The following is an 18,880-nucleotide window of genomic DNA, read 5'->3' as shown; positions in this document are numbered from 1 at the left end:
TGGCTATTTGGAGATTGAGAGAAGAGTAAGTAAAAGAATCTAACATTTTCTGAAGGCAAATTATGCTTCAGGCACCTATCCTAGGCACCCTCTTAACCCTGTGAATTCGACATTTTTACCTTACTCCACTTTGCAAATGAAAAACCTGAGGCTCAAAGAGGTAAACTTACTCGAGATCACACAGGTAGCTAGCAAATGATGATATTCCCAAACCCATTCTTTTTCTACTGGCAGGGTAAAGAAAGAGAGAAAAAAAAAATTAGGGGGTGAAATGGGAAAGTCTGGTAAAGAGAGTCCACAGACCCTAATCCCCACCGCCCTCTTGGTCCCTCTCCCCGCCCCTTCCTTCCTGTCCCACTAGTTTAACTTCTCTCCCCAGTGGCTATACCTCAGAAACCTGTGTAGCCAGAGATGGGGACGAAACCCGCAGAGCAGGTGGGAGTGGGGGCTGGGGGGAAGGGTCATAGAGAGGGAGGGTAAGGCAAAGGGATGGGATTCTCCACCTGGTAACAAGCTTCTGCCATGCTTTGACCTATCCAGGTTATCTGGAGCCATCTGGGACCTGGCACCTTCCAGATAGATGGGGCTGGTGATGTGAGGCTGAAGTTGGGGGATGGGACTGGGCTGAGGGGAAGGGTGAGCTGAACCTAGGGGTTCAAGGGACCAGGAAACCTGAGGCCCAACCCTTGAGATTCCCCCTGTCATGAGCAGTTCAGTGCACCTGTACTGGAGGTTAGAGGTGGGGTCGGCAGGGGAGAAAGGAAAAGACTTTGCAACCCTCTCCACACCATGCCTGGAGTCCAGGGAGGGACCCCTCTGAGACAAAGCCTGCATGTGGGTGTTCTTCCAGGAGAGGGCGCTGCAAACAGACCGGAACCTCCAGATTTATTGATAATAGAAACCCTGACCTAAGGAGAGCACCAATGCTTCACATCCATTATCTTCCTTATTTCAGACAACTTTGCCACTTGGGCTGGTCAGGATTTCTAATCTCCACATTGTATATTAGGCAACTGAGTTCCAGAAAGTCAAGGTCATCCAGAAAGCTGGGTGCAGAGACAGGAGGGGTGCAGTGGAAGCCGAGGCCTGTTGGAGGGTGTGTTAGGAAGAGTTCAGAGAACAGTTTGTATCTTCTCCCTCTGTACTGTTGTCACACAGCAGCCCCCAGCTTGGAAGGTATGTGTGGGAGGGGGAGGTGTGTGGGAAGATGTCTCATAAGGTCCCTCTCATTCTGACCTCCCCAGGTCTCCTGGGGCCCCTACTCTGGGGAGGATGAGGAGGCATACTCTGCGGAACCGTTGCCAGAGCTCTGCTACAAGGCGGATGTCCAGGCCTTCAGTAGGGCCTTCCAACCCAGTGTCTCCCTGGTGGTGGCTGCACTGGGTCTGGCTGGCAATGGCCTGGTCTTGGCCACGCACCTGGCCGCCCGACGGGCTGTCCGATCGCCCACCTCCGCCCACCTGCTCCAGCTGGCCCTGGCCGACCTTTTGCTGGCCCTAACCCTGCCCTTCGCTGCAGCAGGGGCTCTGCAGGGCTGGAGTCTGGGAAGTGCCACCTGCCGCGCCATCTCCGGCCTCTACTCAGCCTCCTTCCACGCCGGCTTCCTCTTCCTGGCCTGTATCAGCGCCGACCGCTATGTGGCCATCACGCGGGCTCTCCCCGCAGGACCGAGGCCCTCTGCTCCGGGCCGCGCGCACATGGTCTCAGCCATCGTGTGGCTGCTGTCGCTGCTCCTGGCGTTGCCTGCTCTCCTTTTCAGCCAGGACGGGCAGCGGGAAGGCCAGCGGCGCTGCCGGCTCGTCTTCCCCGAGGGTCTCACGCAGACGGTGAAGGGGGCAAGCGCCGTGGCGCAGGTGGTCCTGGGCTTCGCGCTGCCGCTGGGCGTCATGGCCGCCTGCTACGCGCTCCTGGGCCGCACGCTGCTGGCCGCCAGGGGGCCGGAGCGCCGGCGTGCGCTGCGCGTCGTTGTGGCCCTGGTGGTGGCCTTCGTGGTGCTGCAGCTGCCCTACAGCCTCGCCCTGCTCCTCGATACGGCGGACCTGCTAGCTGCACGCGAGCGGAGCTGCCCTGCCAGCAAGCGCAAGGACCTGGCGCTGCTGGTCACCGGAGGGCTGGCCCTGGCCCGCTGCGGCCTCAACCCCGTGCTCTACGCCTTTTTGGGCCTGCGCTTCCGCCAGGACCTGCGGAGGCTGCTGCGGGGTGGGAGCTGCAGCCCAGGGCCTCACCCCCGCGGCCGCTGCCCCCGCCGGCCCCGCCTCTCTTCCTGTTCGGCTCCCACTGAGACCCACAGTGTCTCCTCCTGGGGCGACTAGGGCTGCGAATCAAGGAGGGGAGGACGGGATTCCAGGGAGGGTAGTGGGAAAGGGGAGTTGGGGGGGGGACTGAGACGGAGGTAGGGACCTAAAGGAATTGCTTCTGTACTTTGCCACATTAAATTGATAACATGGAAATGAGATACAACCCAACAACTGTTACTATTTTTGAGTCACCGACTTGGAAGTGATTTGTAGCAGGGCAGAACTGGTGCGTTCCTCCTCCCCTTTCAACTCGCTTGGCTCCGAGTGGAAGGCACTGAGAGTCTGGGTGGGGGTGTGCAGAGCTGCTGAGCCTGAAGCTCTAGGCACTGTCACTCCCTCCACCTTCACCTGGTCTCTTCGAACAAGATGTGAGGTGGGAAAGCTGCCAAGGGGGGAGGGCTGGGGTTCCTCTTAAAGTAGCACAAGGAAGAGCTTTCTAACAACTACAGTGCTATCCAGTAATGGCTGCCTTAGCAAGTACGGAGTTCCTGGCCTCCGGAATGTTCAGGCCAAGGCTGTTGGGAATTGTGCGTGCCTGTGCATGGTGTGGTGGTAGGTATTGACAATGCCCAGGAGACTCCAGTTTTGGGTAGGGTCTTGGATTAGATTATCACTTTACAATCTCTTCTAAGATTCCGTGGCGGGGAAAAAAAAAGGAAAAAAGGTAATTTAAAAAGTTGAGTGGGAGTTTTTCACCTTGGAGAGAAACCAAGGAGATAATGCCAATTTGAAAATTTCCAGAGTCGTTATCATGGGCGTGGTGGGGGTGGGGGTGACTGCTGTTCTCCATCTTCCCTGGGGACAGGGTCAGAGGAAATGTGCTGAGCCTGCCGGAAAGAGAGAGGTTAGACATCGGAAAGAACTTTCCTGCAGGCAAGGGCCTGGGATCCAGACAGGGAAGAGAGTATATGGTTCGAATGTCTCCGTCTCGAGAAAATCTCAGTGCTGGCCACTGTCATCTGGGGCGAGGGCAAGGCCGAGACAGCCTCTGACGGTCGCATGGATTCCTGGTCTTTGTTTTACACAAGCACGGTAGGCAGGATGGTGTTCACGTGCGACAACTCTTGCAGTTTAATATCCGGTCAGCAAAGCTGCCCGGACCACTCCAGCCTGGAGTCTGGGGACCCGGAGCAAGAAGGGCGGGGCGTGGCGGGGAGGTCTCAAGGGAGGCGCTGGCCCGACGTCCCCGCCCTGTCCCGCCCCGCCCAGCGCTGGCTAGCTTTCCTTCCTAGAGCCTCCTGCGGCAGAGACCGAAAGCCACCTCCACCAGGGGACAGAATCCAGGGAAGGCCCGGAGATGGCGCCGATCCTCCAAAGGTCCTACAAGCCAGCCACTGGGGGCCAACCTGGAACTCTCCACCGGAGACCGCGGGAATCGCCGCTGAGTCAGCAACGCACGCGCGCGCCCGCTGTCGCCCTGGCCCCGCCCCGTCCGCGGCCCCGCCCCTCCCGGTCCGTTTAGCGCCTCGCTTAACCCCTTCAGACACAGGACCTCAGGCTATATTCCCCGAGAGGCCTCCACTCTCTTCGAAGACCGTAGAATTCCCTTGAATCTTAAATCACTCTCCCCACTGAAGTTCAGTGAGCTGTACGCTCGAAATCAGGTTTAATTTCCGACCTGGGTCTGCACTTCCCCGACTCTGCCTCAGCTTCTGCACCTTAAAAAGGAGGTGACTCAGACCAAAGAATTGGACTACTCCATCCAGTGGCGGAGGGCCGCCTCCAGGGCTGTGCCTGGCGCAGGTAGCTAAAGATCGTTCCTTTCTCAGGGACTCCGAGACGAGATAGGGGTTCAGAGAGCCGCAGTCGGGGCCTTCCTCTATGCCCCATGCCCTTCGTTCTCCAATGCTCCCTCTCGAGAGGGTTTTTAATCTGCTGGCTGGTGAGCCAAGAGTTAAAACAAGGGCATGAAGGCGGGCTTCCGTGACATCACCAGCACTCCGCGTCCGACCTCGGGGACGGGGGCGTGGCTGACATCGCACCGCCCCCTCCCTCTTTATTCCTCAGCTCCTCCCCGCTGTCACCAAGCCAGGGGCACATGATGCAACCCGCCGCGGTTTCAGTGGCCTGATTGGTGGCCGCGCCCGGCGCCAGGCACAGGGATTGGGCAGGGGAGACTGTGACGAAAACTGCACCCTGCCCTGTAAAGAAGGGAGGAGAGAAAGAGAGGGAAAGGGGGGGGCCTCGAAGGGGAGGGGGCTGGGGAGGCGGGGTCCCGGCGCTGTGCTCGCGCCCCTAGCGCGCCAGTCCCGGGGCTGCAGGGAGCGCAGCGCGCGCGGCCCGGGCCCCGGCCACCGGACACCCTACCGGACACGACCCTCCCTGGAGCTTGGACAACTGCCCACCTCGGACATTGCACCGGACACTGCCCCCCACAGGGCTGGACACTACAACGGACACTACTTCCCAGCTCCGGACATTGCTCCCCCCCACCCAGCCTTGGACGCTTTCCCCCTCCCCCTCCGGGGGCCCAGACACCGAGCCCCCCGCAGGCTCTAGCAAGCGACCCCTTGCAGCCCAGCGCCAGACACTGCCTCCTCCTAGTCCCCCTCTCCCTTCCCCTCCTCCCGCCGCATCATTCCCCCGCTGGGGTCGGAGCCCCGCCAGTTTCTCCGACCCCCTGCAGCTCGGCCCGGCTGCCCGCGCCCCCATCCCCCGGCTGCTCGCCCGGATGCCTCTCCCCGGGGGATTGTGGTGGCTCCTCTGCTGCCGTCGAGGCTTTACTCTTCTGCACCGGGACTACGGGGACGGCGAGCTTAGCGGGGACGGGGACGAGGACGAGGACGAGGAGACCTTTGAGCTGCGGACCCCGAGTCCAGCGGGCGGCGGGAGGGTAAGTCCCTGGGGGTTTGGAGCCTTGTCTCAATCCCTCTCACTACAAGCGGCCGTCACGTCTGATCCTGCTCCAGACTCCAGCCAAACGCCGTGCGCTGGGCAGACGGGGACGTGGGAGAGGTTTTTGCCTGGGGGGCCAGGAGCCCCCGGGAGCTCAAGGAGCAGCCCTACTCGGGATGTGCCTGTGGGCCTCGCGCCGCATGCTGGGCGCTGTCCACCTGCTAGGGGCCCTGAGGCAGGGGAGGCGTCACGCGTGGCCCGACCTGGCCCTGCCTCTCCCTTCCCCGCCGGGCCCGCGTCCCATCCCGTCTCCTTCCGCCTCCGCCAGCGCCGAGGAATGTGGCGAGGCCGGCTGGGCGGCTCGGACGCCTGGGTCCGCTCTGCTCCCAGTTCGTGAGCGCTGAGTGCTGGGGCCAGATGCCGGAGCTCCCGCCGCGGGGACCTGGGAGAGGGGGAGAAGGCATCCTCAGATTGGGGTCCGTGGCAGGGACCCCACGGAGAGGGAGCTGGGGGCCACAACTCTTCGAGGACCCCTCGTCATTACCCTGCCACTCAAGACAGAACTCTCGGCCCTCCCTGGTGAGGCTCCTGGGGAATCCCTGAGGGGATGGTGAGGGACACTTGGCTCCTCGGTTTTGTGGACTCTCCCCGTGGGGAAACTGAGGCTCGATTGGTCTGGAAGACCTCCATACCCTGATGTCCCCTCCGGAGTCCCCTGCACACCGGCAACCAGACTCCCGTGTGCTATGGCTTGGGTCAGGCTCCCATCCCCCGCTCAGGGGTCCCCAGCAGGCCCGGTGGCTCCGTGCCCGGGTGGGGCGGGCTGCGCCGCTGGGGCCGGCGCCAGCACCTGGCGGAGGCGGAGGGCGGATAAATATAGAGGGGGGTGGAGGGAGGGAAGCAGGGGACTGCGATTAGGAGAGTTGGACTAAGAGAGTGGTCAGCACCTGCCCCCGCGGCAGTGTGGCTAAGAACTCCTCTTGGACCCTCCAGAAAGGTGGGTCTGCGTCCCAGGAAGGCACAGGACCCAGGCGTCCCCAAGCTTCCAGCCTGGGCTGGGTCAGTTCTGTGAACCACGGCTCTGTGAACCACGCCATTGCCTCCCTCATGCTCCACCTCCACTCCCCTCCCGCGAGCTTGGGGACAGGTGTCCCTGCCCCCTCCCCCACCTCCCCCTCCTGGCTTTAGCAGTCTGGGCGCAATGGGACGATGGCACAGTTCCCCTGACCTGGCTCCTGGACGGGATTTTGGCCTCTCTCAGGCCCCATTCTCCTGTTGAAGTTCCAGGGTAGGAGGTAGAAGGGCAAAATCCTGAACTGTACCTCTCCTGGAGAGCGTGTGCCATTTTTCTACGTGCTCTTCCAGAGCCCCAGCAAAGGGGGAGGGTCTCTGCTTACCATTAAGTCTCAGGAGTGTCTGTGGGAGGGCATAAGAAGTTCTTGAAGAAAGCCCTATACTGAAAAAGTCCCACTTCCCTTCATCCAGCGCTGTGCCCAGCACCTGCCGGTGTGCCAGCCAATGAAGGGGAAATGAGGAGGAGGGGGTGACTTCCAACAAAAAGGAGTTTCCTCCACCTCTTCCTTTTCAAAGATGGGGAAGCTAGGGCCCAAAGACTGAGAGGATCTGTGAAGGTTCCACAGCCAGTGATTCGAGTTAGTGGTCAGACTGTTACTAGAATCCAGGTCTCCCCACTGGACTCCCTGCACAGTGCTCTTTCCAGCGTATCCCGCCCTGATTTAAATCCTCAAAGGGAAACAGACAACGCGGGAGCCTTGACTTCTTAGCTAGGGCTGTTCCGTAGAGACTGGCAGAAGGGGCTTCCTCGTGGCATCAGCTCTTTCCCTCATGATCACGACCCCGCTCCTTGATCCCTCAATTCCCCCGAGCAGCGCTCTCCTGGGGGCAGAAGCCACGGGCATCCCGCGATGACGGCTCTGATCCTGAGGGCTGCTTCCCTGTTTCCCCAGGGCCCCCTGGACGTGACGCTGACTCAGCCGGTGAGGAGTGCGCAGGTCTCAGACAGGTGAGCTCGGCCCCTGCGTCTTAGGGTATGAAGCCCCCCCCCCCAAGCCTGTTCCCTGGACCCCAATCCTCGCAGTCTGCCCTCCCGCAGTTGTGCAATAAGGGAGAGGCCTTACGCCGGACGCTGTGGTTTGGCCGGGGTCCCGGGGGGGCGGTCCGACTGGGGGCGCGGGGAGAAAGGGGGGGGGTCTGGGCTATTTCTGGTGCGAGGTCAGAACGGCCCAGCGGTTCCCACAGTCTGGGGGAGGGGTGTCCAGGCCCGGAGCAGGCTCCCCTCGCGGTCTGGGGAGCCCCGACTGAAGAGCCCCCTGGAGGCGGGGTGCTGGACCGACAGCCTCGCCCAATCCTCCCTCCCCTCTGGCCCAGGCTGCAGAGCTGGGAGGAGACGCGGAGCCTCATCCCGGAGAAGGGGCCGCCCGAGGAGGACCCAGACGTCGTCGTGAAAGGTGGGGACCCACCTCAAGCACTCTGGAAGTCCCAATCCCAACCCTCCAGGGGATAAGGTCTTCTCTTGCTCATCCCCTTTTTCTCCCTCCCCTCCCCCCAGGTTGGCTGTACGGAGAGCCCCGCGGAGGAGGGGCTCGGCCCTGGTTGCCCCCGCGCCGGGCCTGGTTCGTGCTCACCCGGGACTCTCTGGACCAATTCAGTAGCAGCGGGAAGGGGGCGCGGCGCCTCCGGAGCCTCGTGCTCACCAGCTTGTGCTCGGTGACCGGCCCGGAGCGCCGTCCCAAGGAGACCGGTGAGGCTTCACAGAGGGCTCTTGTACCTCCCTGCTATCGGCCCCGTCCGGCCCTGATTGCCCTCCATGGCCTCTCTTTCTCCAGGTCTGTGGTCAGTCACCGTGTCTGGCCGGAAGCACAGCGTCCGGCTCTGCTCCCCGCGCCAGGCAGAGGCGGAACGCTGGGGTCTGGCGCTGCGAGAAGTGATCGCCTCCAAGGCGCCCCTGGAGACCCCTACCCAGCTGCTGCTGAGGGACATTCAGGTGTGACAGAGAGGACTTCATGGAGAAAGAGGAGGGTGGCGGCCCCAGAAGCCTCCTGAGTTTGTGGGGAGCCCCTTTTTCCATCCTTGTGACTCCTTCCCTGATTTTAGGAGAGTTGTGGGGACCCAGAAGCCGTGGCCCTTATTTACCGACGGAATCCAATCCTGAGGCACACCAGTGGGGCCTTGTATGCTCCACTCCTGCCCCTGCCGTATGGGGTCAGCGCCCCAGGTGAGTGGTGGCATGGCTCCAGTCCTTTGGATGGGGAATCTGAATGCCTCACTTGACAGGGACTTAGAAGTCCAAAGGGGGCTGAGCCCTTCACTTTTCAAAGGGCTGAGAATGGATGCTGGCTGGATTGATACCTAGGGTGGAGGAGAGGGAAGCCAGCACAGGAAAAAATGCCCCCTTTGACCACCTTGTCTATGGATCTCGTTCTGACTACTGGTATTCCTTCATGAGTTTTTACACTCTATTTTTCTTTATGCTCTTTAGACCCCGGCATACTATGTTTTCAACTGCTGGAAAAGCCAGCACTGTGGGGAATGGGCTGGCCTCATCTGGCTATACCTCTTCCCTAAAAGGAATAGTGAGAGTCCAGGTCCTAAAAGTAGAAGATTAAGAGGAGCTGGGAGAAGAACCCTTGTTTTCTGACTCCCAGTCCAGCCTGCTTTCTGGCCCATGCTGATAGGCTTTTAGTGCCCAGTTGCAGAATCTGGGGTTTGAACCTGTGTCCTTTAGTCAACCCCTGGAGCTCACTAACTCAGAGAGCAGCCCTAGTGGCTCCCCCGGGGGAGGTGCCTGGGAGGCTCTGTGGGGACCACTGCTTTCCCTTCACTCTTCCTGTCGTTCGTACTCTCCCCTCCTTGCCAACCCCTGTCCCTTTACACTCCCTCTGACCTTTCCCTGGTTCATGCCTTCCTTTCAGGGCCCAGCTCTGTGTCCCCTCTCCAAACCGTCCCTCCGCCCCCACCCTCCCGCAGGTCCGGGCTACGCACCCTTGCGCGAGGAGGCGGTGCGGCTGTTCCTGGCGCTGCAGGCGCTGGAGGGGGCGCGGCGCCCCGGGCCCCTGATGCAGGGTGTGCTCCAAACCTGCCGGGACCTGCCCGCGCTCCGCGACGAGCTCTTCCTGCAGCTGGCTAAGCAGACCTCGGGCCCCGCAGGCCCTCCCGGGCCCCCAGCTACCCAAGACCCTGCGGCCCTTCGGTACTGGCAGCTCCTCACCTGTATGAGCTGCACCTTCCGGCCGGGGGGAGCAGTCCGCGGGCACCTTCTGGGGCATCTGGAGAGGTGAGAGGGGAGGGCTGGGGTAAGGACGAGGCAGGGGAGCTGCAGGCCCGGGAGAGAATGGCAGGCCTTGCCAAACTGGCGGTAGGAGAACTTAGACCCAGAGAGAGGAAGAGACTTGACCGCGGCTAATATGCTCAGGGTCTTTGTGGGAATTACGAGATCAAATCCCACTTTCCTGCAGAAGGATTGCAAAAGGCGCCCCCCTTGAGGCAGAGGAATTGCTAAGGGCTGCTTTTCCTCTGGGCTGAGGCAGTCTAGCCAGCGCTTCTAAGTTGCAGAGCGGAATGGGGCTGGATTATGGATTTCAGCGCGGAAGATCATGGAGAGACTTTGGCAAGAGGGAGGACGCGGTTAGGAGAGAGCTGTAGGAGCCTTAGAAAGTAATTGAGCTCCACGCAGTGCTCCAAGGGTAGAGAGCGGGTCGTTAGGTCCAAGCAACTTAGAGTTGGAGGGGTGGGAATCCGTGAGAGGAAAGAAACGATACAATAAGAAGGCGAGAGGGATGGGGAGAGGGAAAGCTCTCTGAGCACTAACCCTCGGGTTTTCTCTAACCCAGGACGGAGCAGGCGCTCCCGGACACGGAACTGGCGGAGTACGCGCGCTTCATCAGGAAAGCGCTGGGCCGGACGCGCGGCCGCGAGCTGGTGCCTTCGCTGGCAGAGATTTCGGCGCTGAGCCAACGGCAGGAGCTCTTATGCACCGTGCACTGTCCCGGGGCTGGTGCCTGTCCTGTGGTCATAGACTCCCACACCACGGCGGGCGAGGTACGGCCAGAAAAGACCCCTGAAACCTCAACCCGTCCTCCCAGCTTCCCATGCCCGGCCGTCCTGGTGCCTGGGCCCTAGGTTTGCCTACGTCTAAGATCCATCATTTGCGTAAGGCGTGTGTGTGGCAGGACCGGGAGACCTGAAAGAGTTCGCCAGCTGGCAAGACCCCAGCGCGGTCTGATTTCCCCCTCCTGCCTCCTCCCCTCCAGGTTGCTCGAGAGCTGGTGGGACGGCTGGGCTTGGCTCGGAGCCGCAACGCTTTCGCGCTGTATGAGCAGCGAGGGGCCCAGGAGCGAGCCCTGGCCGGGGGTACTCTCGTGGCCGACGTGCTCACCAGGTTTGAGAAGTAAATGTCCAGCCCCAGCCCCGCTCTCCGGTAACCCATCTGCACGGAGGGGCCCTGACCGCGGGCGGTTTGCTGTCAGATTTCCAGGCGTCCCAAACTTCTGGCCCCGCCCCCAGCATGGCCCCGCCCCCCACCCCTGCCCGCCGTGGCCGACGCCTTGGAGGGGGGTCTCTCTTCTGCGTGGCATCGAGTCCTCCTCTCTTCTGCAGTTTGGCGGTGGAGGAAGCCGGGCTGGACGACTCCCTGGACTCTGGTTGGAGACTGTGTCTGCGTCTTCACGGGCCCCTGCACCCTGAGGGGCTGTCCCCAGACGGTCACGAACTGCCTTTCCTCTTTGAGCAGGTGAGCATCTCCAGCGTTCACTGCCCCCCCAAAAGACAGCCCCCCCTCGCTTTCCGGGCCGTCACATTTAACCGTTATGGCAACCTCGCGGGAGGCTTTACTCGAACCCAGACGTCAGACTTTGCGCCCCCAGGTGTGCTCGCCGCCACTCCCGCGCTGACACCCGGTGCCTCCTCCTAGGCTCACGCTCTGCTACTGCGCGGCCGGCCGCCCCCGCCCGACGACACGCTGCGCGCCCTGGCGGCGCTGCGTCTGCAGAGCCTGCACCGAGACTTCTCCCCGAGGGCGCCCCTGCCGCGCCTGGACCGCCTGCTGCCGCCCTCCGCCCCGCCGCGGGACGACCCTCCCCGCCCCGTCCCCCGGCCTCCCCCCTCCGCCGCCCTGCTGGCCGGGGCGATCTGGAGCCCGGGCCTGGCCAAGAGGCGGGCGGAGCGGACCCGGCGCGGCGGCGGGGCAGGCGGCCCGGCGGGAAGCGCGGCCCGCGAGGGAGGAGGTGGCGCGGGCACGGCGGCTGCTGTGCTGGGCGGCTGGAAGCGGCTACGGGGCATGGGCCGAGCTGAGGCCATGGCTGCCTACCTGGCCCTGGCGGCGCAGTGTCCAGGGTTCGGCGCTGCTCGGTATGACGTTCTGGAGCTGAGCACGGTGAGGGGGAGAAGGGAGAAGGGACTCTGGCGGCCCAAGCCCTACACCTCTGCCCCAGAGCCACAGGCCCCACTGTGGGTCATCTCACTCCCCACACCCAGCACAGCTGACCCTCTCAAACCCCAGGAGTCACTGGCCCTTGGGCTCTCCCCTCTCCAGAGGCGTTAGCCCTTCCACATATGCTGTGTGAATCACAGAGGAGACCGGGACACTCCTGCTCACAGCTGTCTCCCCACACCAAAAATAATGCCGCGGGGTCCCCTACGTCCATCCTGACTCTACCCATCTGTCCCTAGGAGCCTGGTGGGGGCACTCCACAGAAGCTATGCCTGGGCTTGGGAGCCAAGGCCATGTCCTTCTCCCGGCCGGGTGAGACAGAGCCCATCCACAGTGTCAGCTATGGCCACGTGGCCGCCTGCCAGCTAATGGGCCCCCACACCCTAGCACTGAGGGTGGGAGAGAGCCAGCTCGTCCTGCAGAGTCCCCAGGTGAGTGGGAAGAGGGTGTGGAAGGAGGAAGGAAGGGAAAGGATGTTAAGAAACATTTTATTATTGCTGAGCCAGGTACAGGTCTAGTCACTGGGGATCCAGCAGTGATCAAAGATAAGCTCAAGGAGCTTACATTAGGGCAGGAGGTCAGACCCTAAATAAGGAATCAGAAACTATCTAAGACAGTAATAGATGCTACCAAGGGAAGGGTGGTGTGACATGAAGTGACTGGAAGGGGTCATAGCATTAGGTAGGACAGTCAGGAAGGGATACTGGAAGTGATATTTAGGCTAGCCACAGGAAGATCTGGGGAAACAGCATCCCAGGTAGAGGATATCACAGGTGGAAAGGCTCTGAGAGGACAACAGCATTTAGAGAAGCAGAAAGACACAAGTGTGACTGGCACATAGTGAGTGAGGGAGAGCATGGTGGTGAGGAGGGAAAGGTTGCGGGGAGGGGGGCAGCTCTCAGAAGGCCCTGGTGAGGAGCCTGGGCAAAGGATGAGACAAAGGAGAACCCAGTGACCCCTACCGCCCTTTGACCTCTGCCCTCTCTTAGGTGGAAGAGATCATGCAGCTGGTGAATGCCTACTTGCCCAATCCCTCCCCTGAGAGGCCTTGCAGCAGCCCTTCTCCTCCATGCCAAGACCTGCCAGACACCTCCCCTCCCAGCCAGCACCCGGGCCTGGACGAGCCCCAGGGACAGTCTGGCTGTTTGGGGCAGCTGCAGGACTGAGCCTGCCAAGAGGTCACGACCTCCCTTCTGCCTCCAGCCTGGACCTGGACTGCTCTGAGATTTGAGGGAACCATGGACCTTTTTGGCCCTGCAGGGACAGGGCACACCCCACACCCAAGGGCTGTAATGGGTGCCGATGATTTTCTAGTTTGTTTCTTAATTTATTTGTAGAAGAGAAGCGAAAAAAAATCCATATTTACACAAACCCTTCCTGTGGGAGTGTTGTCGGTGGGACCAGTTAGAGCCCCATAGCTCAGCGCTCCACCCCTGGGGACGCCCACACTCTGAGCTTTTACCAGCACTGAGGGGAGTCTGGACACCACAGAGCTCCACCCTCCTTGACCTTCTGGATTTAACCTCCTCCTAGCCAGCAGGCTGCCACAGGGTGCTGGGTGGGGCAGGGAACAGGGCAGTTTGGGAAGCTGGCAATTACTCACACTCACTTCTCCATTGAGCAGCACAGGGGTGGCCTCCTGGCGTCCCTGAGGCCGGAAGGCAGTGAGTCATCAAGACTGGCACTACCCAGTTCCTACCCCAGTGTCCAGCATCTGGGCCCTCGTTGGGTCCATGTCGGTGTGCCTACTGCTTTGGGTCTGGAATGGAGAGAAGCTTGGGAATGGATCAGACCCAAGAGCTTCTCTGGCACAGATAAACACCTTATCAGGATGGGCTCAGCCCTACTCCTGAGTTCTGTTCCTGCTTTATCAAGCTAGGTTGAATTGGGTTGCGTTCCTAGGGATCTGATAGCCTTGGGCGCTGGGAATCCAGAGTCCCAGGTTTCCCGACCTGCTCAGTATGCTGCAGGCCCTCCTTCACTAACCCCCACAGCCTCCTCCCTGAGTGGAAGAGTCTGGGGCAGTACTGATCCACCTGGGGGCAGAAGCTCCGGCACCGAGGACAGGGCAGACCTCAGTAACCCTCAGGGCTGACTCAGGTAGAGTGTCCTGGTTCTAGGCAAGGTATGCCAATGGAAACAGTGACCATATTGACACCCAGATTAGTGGTAAGAAGCTACAGCAGGTAAAGGACACATGCCTGGGAACTGGGAGGGAACATGGGTCATCCCCCCATATTCACACTCTGACTATATGCACAACAAAGCTTTATCACTTTATTAGAGATAACAAGCATATCAAGGGTCAGGGCAGAGAAGGGAGGAAGGAGGACCAGCACCTGGGATGGAGATGATTCTAGAAAGGTTTTAGCTGAGAGGAATCCATGTCACAGGGACCAGGCATTATGGGGACTGTGCTTACTGTCCAGGGGAAGTGGTGGCAAGGAAGTCACTGCTCCTGAGTGCCCCAGGAGATGTAGTCTGGCCGCGTGGCTGCATGGTACTCATCAATGAGTTCCTGCACCACCTCCCTGGACGTGTCCAGCTCGTCGAAGTTCTCCTTGAAGATGTCCTCCTTGCGGAACTGCTCCAGGAAGGCCTCCCGTTTCCGCAGCTTGTCATACTGCTGGCAGGAACTTTCAAAGAGCTGAAAGAGATAGAAATCTCCAGGATGGAAACCCATGCAAGATAAGGGGCTGGAATGGAATGGGGCAGAATGATAAGAGTGGCTAGTGGAATAGACTGGTCAGTGAAGCCCAGGAGATTAGGCTCACCGAGGAGATGCTGGTGTGGTTGGCCATCATGAGCCCACTGACCCGGTGGGCCGAAGGCAGGTAGGGAGATTTCCTTGACAGGGCCACCTGGATGCTGGCAGGGCCCCAGGGGATGAAGTTGGCCAGCTTCCTTTCCCGGATCCTCTGCAGACTCTTGTGAACCTGGGGGGAGGGGTGCACACAGCAGTGGTGGTGGTAGCCTCTCCTCTACCCCTGTGGGCCCGGGGGTGGCACGAAGGGGCCTCACCTACCTGGGTGGGGTCCACCTCCCCCTGGATGATGTTGAGGATGGCGATGTAGCAGTGATTGGTCTGGCGATCCCGGCCCGTGGACACCATCACGTTCTTGGGCTGCAGCAGCCGCCTCATGACATCCAGGACCGTGGTCTTCCTCACGCTGGCCACCTGAGGGGACAGTGGGCCACAGGGCCCGGGCCTGCACTCAGGCCACCGTCCAATACCTCAGCCCTGTCTGACTCGGGCTAGTGTGGTTTCTTGGGGAAGGGTCTCGAGATCCAGGTCTACACTGAGCCTCTGCTGTGGGACTGAGTCCTCCTCAGCTCGGCAAGGTCACGGCCCTGTGCGGGAGCATCCGTAGACGCCACAGGGCCTGGACTCTGCGGGGAGGGAGCCAGAGGCACAGGGGAGAGGAGAGCGGGTCAGTGTGGCGTTAGACGGTCTATGCTAGTCCCGGAGCACAGAGCCTCTGGGGGCCGCAAGGGGCAGCTCCTGGGGCAGCAGGGGCCAGAAAGGCGAGGGCAGGGCCTGCCGCGACTGCTCCTACCGACTGGTCCGTGGTGAGCGGGGTGTAGCCTGTCATGAGGAAGTGGAGTCGAGGAGTGGGAATGAGCGAGGCGATGAGGCCGATGAGGTCGTTGTTCATGTAGCCGGGGTAGCGCAGGGTGGTGGTGCTGGCTGACATGATGGTGGACACCTGGGGACAGGAGCGCATGCCGTAGGCCTTGGCCCCATGGAAGGATGGGGGTTCCCTTCCCAAGGCGGACCCCAGCAAGGAGGGGTTCCGCCCAGAGAGTCCAGGAGTGGGGGCTCACCAGCTGGTTGATCTGGGAGAAGGACGGGTTCTGGATGTGCAGGCGGTCCGTGGCGATCCGGTTCAGGGCTGTGTTGTCCAACACCACCTGCGGGGGACAGAAGAGGGTCATGGCACCTTTTTGAGGAGAAAGGGGCAGGGAGATAAGTTATTAGCTTAGCGGGGCATCAGTGGCTCAGTGGGTTAAGCCTCTGCCTTCGGCTCAGGTCATGATCTCAGGGTCCTGGGATTGAGCCCCACGTCAGACTCTCTGCTCAGTGGGGAGTCCGCTTCTCCCTCTCTCTGCCTGCCTCTCTGCCTACTTGTGATCTCTCTCTGTCAAATAAATAAATAAAATCTTTAAAAAAAAAAGTTATTAGCTTAGCCCCCTCTAAACTCCAAAACCAGGGCGTAGGTGTGTTAACATAAAAAAGGAAACTACTGTCTCAGGGGCATCACCAGACGCTTTTCTATCATCCAGTAAACAAATGTGATTATCCCCACGTGCCATGCACGTGCCTGGTTCTGTAGATACCATGGGGGATAAAACAGGCATGGTCTGTCCTCCTCACAGAAAAGTATAGTTACAGCCTGAAATATGCACAAAGGAATTTATCTTGAATGGGTGGTCAGGGGAAGTTTGACTCCAAAAGTGACCCTTAGGCTGAGAATTTAAGCATGAGTAGGCATTAAACAGGCTAAATGGGGACATATATCAGGCAGTATACATGTTCTTGAGAGTCCTGCTGCCTAAAGGGACTATAACCAACTTGGAGTCAACTCATTTCATAATTTGGGCCACTGGGAATGGCTTTGTTGGTCCTCTGTTCTCTAGGCAGGGACTTGGGAAGGGCAGGGTGTCCATGTCTCACAGGTTTGAGGAGGTGGACCAGAGCCCCCCACTCCCTTTTCCAGTGCTCACCACACAATCTGCATTCTGGGTCAACCTCTTGAGTGTGAGCAGTGAGTTGTAGGGCTGGACCACCACATCGCTCATCTCATCCTGGTTGGGAAACACTGAATACGTTTGCACCAGCTTCTTGGGGTACCTGGGGGCAAAGAGGGAAAGGGAAACGTGACACAGTGAACTGGAAGGACTCCCATCACTGCCCATCTTGGTCTTCTCTAGAGCTTACACGACCATTCCTTTCCAAGTGCCACCAAGCCCTTGGTACAAAAGGGGGGCAAGGGCAGAACCGAGTGGTCAGAGCTCAGGAGCCAAAAAGAATAAACCTAAAGCATCAAACCCATCAGACCCTTAAGGTCCCTCTTTTCCCTAGGCAAACCCCTTCCTGGGAGTTCTTGCTTCCAAGACATTCTCTGGATGGCCAGGCTCCGTTCCTACCAATGACTCAAAGTGACAGTGCCAGACCTTCCAGTCCAAGAGAAAAAATCAATAAAAAGGAAAGACCCTATCCACGGAACCAGGGCTAATGCCCTCTCCCCCAACACAGGCTTACCTGTCATTCAGTCGTTCGAGAAGGTAGGATCCCAGGCCAGAACCCGTCCCCCCAGCAATGGAGTGACACAGCACAAAGCCCTGCATGGGAAGGGATGGAGAGGCGGTCTCCAGGGATATGGGGCAAAGGCTCCAGGCTTGTCTCATTCCCCACTCCCAACACACTCATGTCTCAAGGCTTCTTCTGTGTCTATCCAGGCTGACACTCTTTGGGAAGGAAGACTCATGCCTAAGGAGCTGATGCCATCCAGATGAGGATCTCCTTGAGGACAAGTACTGTACCTTATTTACCTCGATACCTCACATAGGATACTCAAAAGATTAGTTTTTAATAGAATTGCCCCCATCACACCACCTGTTCACGAACATCCTGACCTTTCCCAGCACTTTTCAGCCTTGTTTTCCATTCAGCGGGGGCGGAGCCTCACCTCTAAGCTGTCACTTCCATCTGCTTCTCGGTCTATGATGTCAAAAATGTCTTCATGGATTTTCTCACCCTGTAGAGAAAGACATGAGAGGGAGGGTGAGGATGAGGGTTCTGGGGAGTATCTCTTTTCAGCACCAAAAACTCTACCCTGGGACACCACTGCCACCCTCAAGCAGAGTCTCAGCCATGACCCTCAACCCCAAAAAAGCTACTTTGCAAATGACTTGCAATCTGCCTAAACCTCTCCTTGGCTGTCCCTCTTATCAGGTTATTCCGTTGTCTCTTATTTTTTTGTCAGTCTGGTCTAGTCAAATCCCCAGGATGCCTGAGCCTGCCTTGCTCTGGGGAGGGAACATCGGGGGTTTAGGGGATGGTCACCCGGATACCTGCGAGAATCCACTGGCCCAGTTGTTGCCAGCTCCTCCTCCATGCTCCGACAGGTAGATGTTCTCTGGGTTGTAGAGCTTCGCATAGGGGGAGTTGAGGATGGAGTGGATCACCCGGGGCTCCAGGTCCAGCAGCACCGCCCTGGGGATGTAGTGCTCATCGTCTGCCTGCCGAGGGGCATCCAGCAAGGGGGCACAATCAGCTAAGGCCCAGCCCTCCATCCTCCCAGCTCTGGCTCCTGCCTGTCCTCCCTCCTCAAGCCTCCCGCCCTGGTTCCTCTGCCCAGCGGGTCTCTCGGTACCAGGCCCCTGCCCTTCCCTCAGACCCCCTGGCCAAGTCGCTGGGGGCACCTGGTAGAAAAAGACGTCCTTGCGGTCAGTGCCCTCCGTGGCGAACTCCTCCACGATGCCCTCGGGGCTGATACCATGCTCGGCGCACAGCTGTTTCCAGAACTCGAACCCAACTGGGGGATGGGGAGAGATGCCTGCGTCGCTAGTCGTAAGGCCTCAGGCGCCCAGAGTCAGGCTCAGAGGCTGTCACACTCAGAGGCTGCACCCAAGACACCTGGTCTGGGAGCTGTCACAGCCCAGGTGCGGCTCTCCAGCTGGGGCGTTTGTCATGCGCAATAGGGCACGGGGTTCATGTCAGGGAAAGGGGGACTGGAGGATGCCAAGCACTGGGAAGAACCCGAAGGGGCAAAACCGGAAACTGGAGGGTCCCGGCGCTCGCTCGCTCACTCTGGTTGCCGCACTGGCCCAGCTGCAAAGTGATGATCTCCCGGGGCATGGCTCTTCAGACGTGGGCGCGCCAGCCCTGCCCCGCGGGAGTCACAGCGGAGACGAACGCCTGGCAGCCGGGCTCGCGGGACGTGCGGAGCGCGCGCTCTCTTCGTCTTTTGACGCGACTGCTCGGTCTGCGCGTGTGCAGCGCAGGCCTCCCCGCTGCCGCCGGGCCGGGGAGCCCAACCTGGACATCATTTCCCCCACAGCACTTACAGCTGGAATTCGGCACAGGCGCAGTGTGAGGCCACGCCCCCTTCTGCTCCCCCACCCCAGCTCCGCGCCTGCGCGGTGAGACTCGCTGGGGCTGCGGAGGTAGTGACCTGGGTGTGGGGGCGGGGAGGGGCGGGGGGGGGCGGGGGGGGGGGGGGGGGGGGTCGGGGAGGGAAGGTCCAGGAGGACCCCTTCTGCGGGGCGTTGCGGGTAGATGAGTAGGCTGGTGGCT

At 60.2% G+C, this 18,880-nt stretch overlaps 3 protein-coding genes across 8 annotated transcripts; 2 read left to right on the top strand and 1 right to left on the bottom strand.

The window, feature by feature from the left end:
* The first annotated feature begins 410 nt into the window (after positions 1–410).
* CCR10 (C-C motif chemokine receptor 10) lies at positions 411–2,457 on the top strand. Its single transcript, XM_032871699.1, has 2 exons — positions 411–435; positions 1,245–2,457. Exons 1-2 carry the CDS (start codon positions 412–414, stop codon positions 2,310–2,312), a joined length of 1,092 nt encoding a protein of 363 aa, XP_032727590.1. The 5' UTR covers position 411; the 3' UTR covers positions 2,313–2,457.
* Positions 2,458–4,541: 2,084 nt separating this feature from the next.
* Positions 4,542–13,558, top strand: PLEKHH3 (pleckstrin homology, MyTH4 and FERM domain containing H3). 6 transcript variants are annotated; one of them, XM_032871691.1, is made up of 13 exons: positions 4,542–5,130; positions 7,100–7,155; positions 7,521–7,600; positions 7,702–7,893; positions 7,979–8,136; positions 8,247–8,367; positions 9,120–9,426; positions 9,983–10,190; positions 10,403–10,530; positions 10,749–10,881; positions 11,062–11,523; positions 11,820–12,011; positions 12,570–13,557. In XM_032871691.1, exons 1-13 carry the CDS (start codon positions 4,969–4,971, stop codon positions 12,744–12,746), a joined length of 2,376 nt encoding a protein of 791 aa, XP_032727582.1. In that variant the 5' UTR covers positions 4,542–4,968; the 3' UTR covers positions 12,747–13,557. The 6 variants fall into 6 exon arrangements, 4 of the variants coding, with proteins under 4 accessions (XP_032727582.1, XP_032727581.1, XP_032727584.1 ...); XM_032871690.1 differs by having other exon boundaries at positions 10,403–10,539; XR_004384283.1 differs by having other exon boundaries at positions 4,857–5,130; positions 11,062–11,498; positions 12,570–12,681.
* Positions 13,559–13,835: 277 nt separating this feature from the next.
* On the bottom strand, positions 13,836–18,442 carry LOC116875883 (tubulin gamma-2 chain). Its single transcript, XM_032871687.1, has 11 exons — positions 18,394–18,442; positions 18,007–18,119; positions 17,656–17,823; positions 17,271–17,339; positions 16,844–16,923; positions 16,306–16,432; positions 15,406–15,492; positions 15,138–15,287; positions 14,606–14,758; positions 14,355–14,516; positions 13,836–14,227 (listed from the first exon to the last, which is right to left on the bottom strand). The coding sequence occupies exons 1-11, from the start codon at positions 18,440–18,442 to the stop codon at positions 14,030–14,032; spliced, it is 1,356 nt and encodes a 451-aa protein (XP_032727578.1). The 3' UTR covers positions 13,836–14,029.
* Between the last annotated feature and the right edge of the window lie 438 nt (positions 18,443–18,880).

This window comes from Lontra canadensis, unplaced genomic scaffold (assembly GCF_010015895.1).
Source record: "Lontra canadensis isolate GAN:19392208 unplaced genomic scaffold, GSC_riverotter_1.0 scaffold43, whole genome shotgun sequence".
Classification (NCBI taxonomy): domain Eukaryota; kingdom Metazoa; phylum Chordata; class Mammalia; order Carnivora; family Mustelidae; genus Lontra; species Lontra canadensis.
This window is presented reverse-complemented; position numbering and strand designations above follow the sequence as displayed.

What these genes read in the sequence shown, in the direction of transcription:
- PLEKHH3 (XM_032871689.1), top strand. Translation starts at nt 5,550, where the DNA reads ATGCCGGAGCTCCCGCCGCGGGGACCTGGGAGAGGGGGAGAAGGCATC. An exon ending in AGAACTCTCGGCCCTCCCTG is followed by an intron (nt 5,712 to 7,099) that starts GTGAGGCTCCTG and finishes CTGTTTCCCCAG; the next exon opens with GGCCCCCTGGACGTGACGCT. An exon ending in CTTCTGGGGCATCTGGAGAG is followed by an intron (nt 9,427 to 9,982) that starts GTGAGAGGGGAG and finishes TCTCTAACCCAG; the next exon opens with GACGGAGCAGGCGCTCCCGG.
- LOC116875883 (XM_032871687.1), bottom strand. Translation starts at nt 18,442, where the DNA reads ATGCCCCGGGAGATCATCACTTTGCAGCTGGGCCAGTGCGGCAACCAG. An exon ending in AGGACGTCTTTTTCTACCAG is followed by an intron (nt 17,824 to 18,006) that starts GTGCCCCCAGCG and finishes GCCCCTCGGCAG; the next exon opens with GCAGACGATGAGCACTACAT. An exon ending in CCCAGAATGCAGATTGTGTG is followed by an intron (nt 15,493 to 16,305) that starts GTGAGCACTGGA and finishes TGTCCCCCGCAG; the next exon opens with GTGGTGTTGGACAACACAGC.
- CCR10 (XM_032871699.1), top strand. Translation starts at nt 412, where the DNA reads ATGGGGACGAAACCCGCAGAGCAG. An exon ending in GGACGAAACCCGCAGAGCAG is followed by an intron (nt 436 to 1,244) that starts GTGGGAGTGGGG and finishes TGACCTCCCCAG; the next exon opens with GTCTCCTGGGGCCCCTACTC.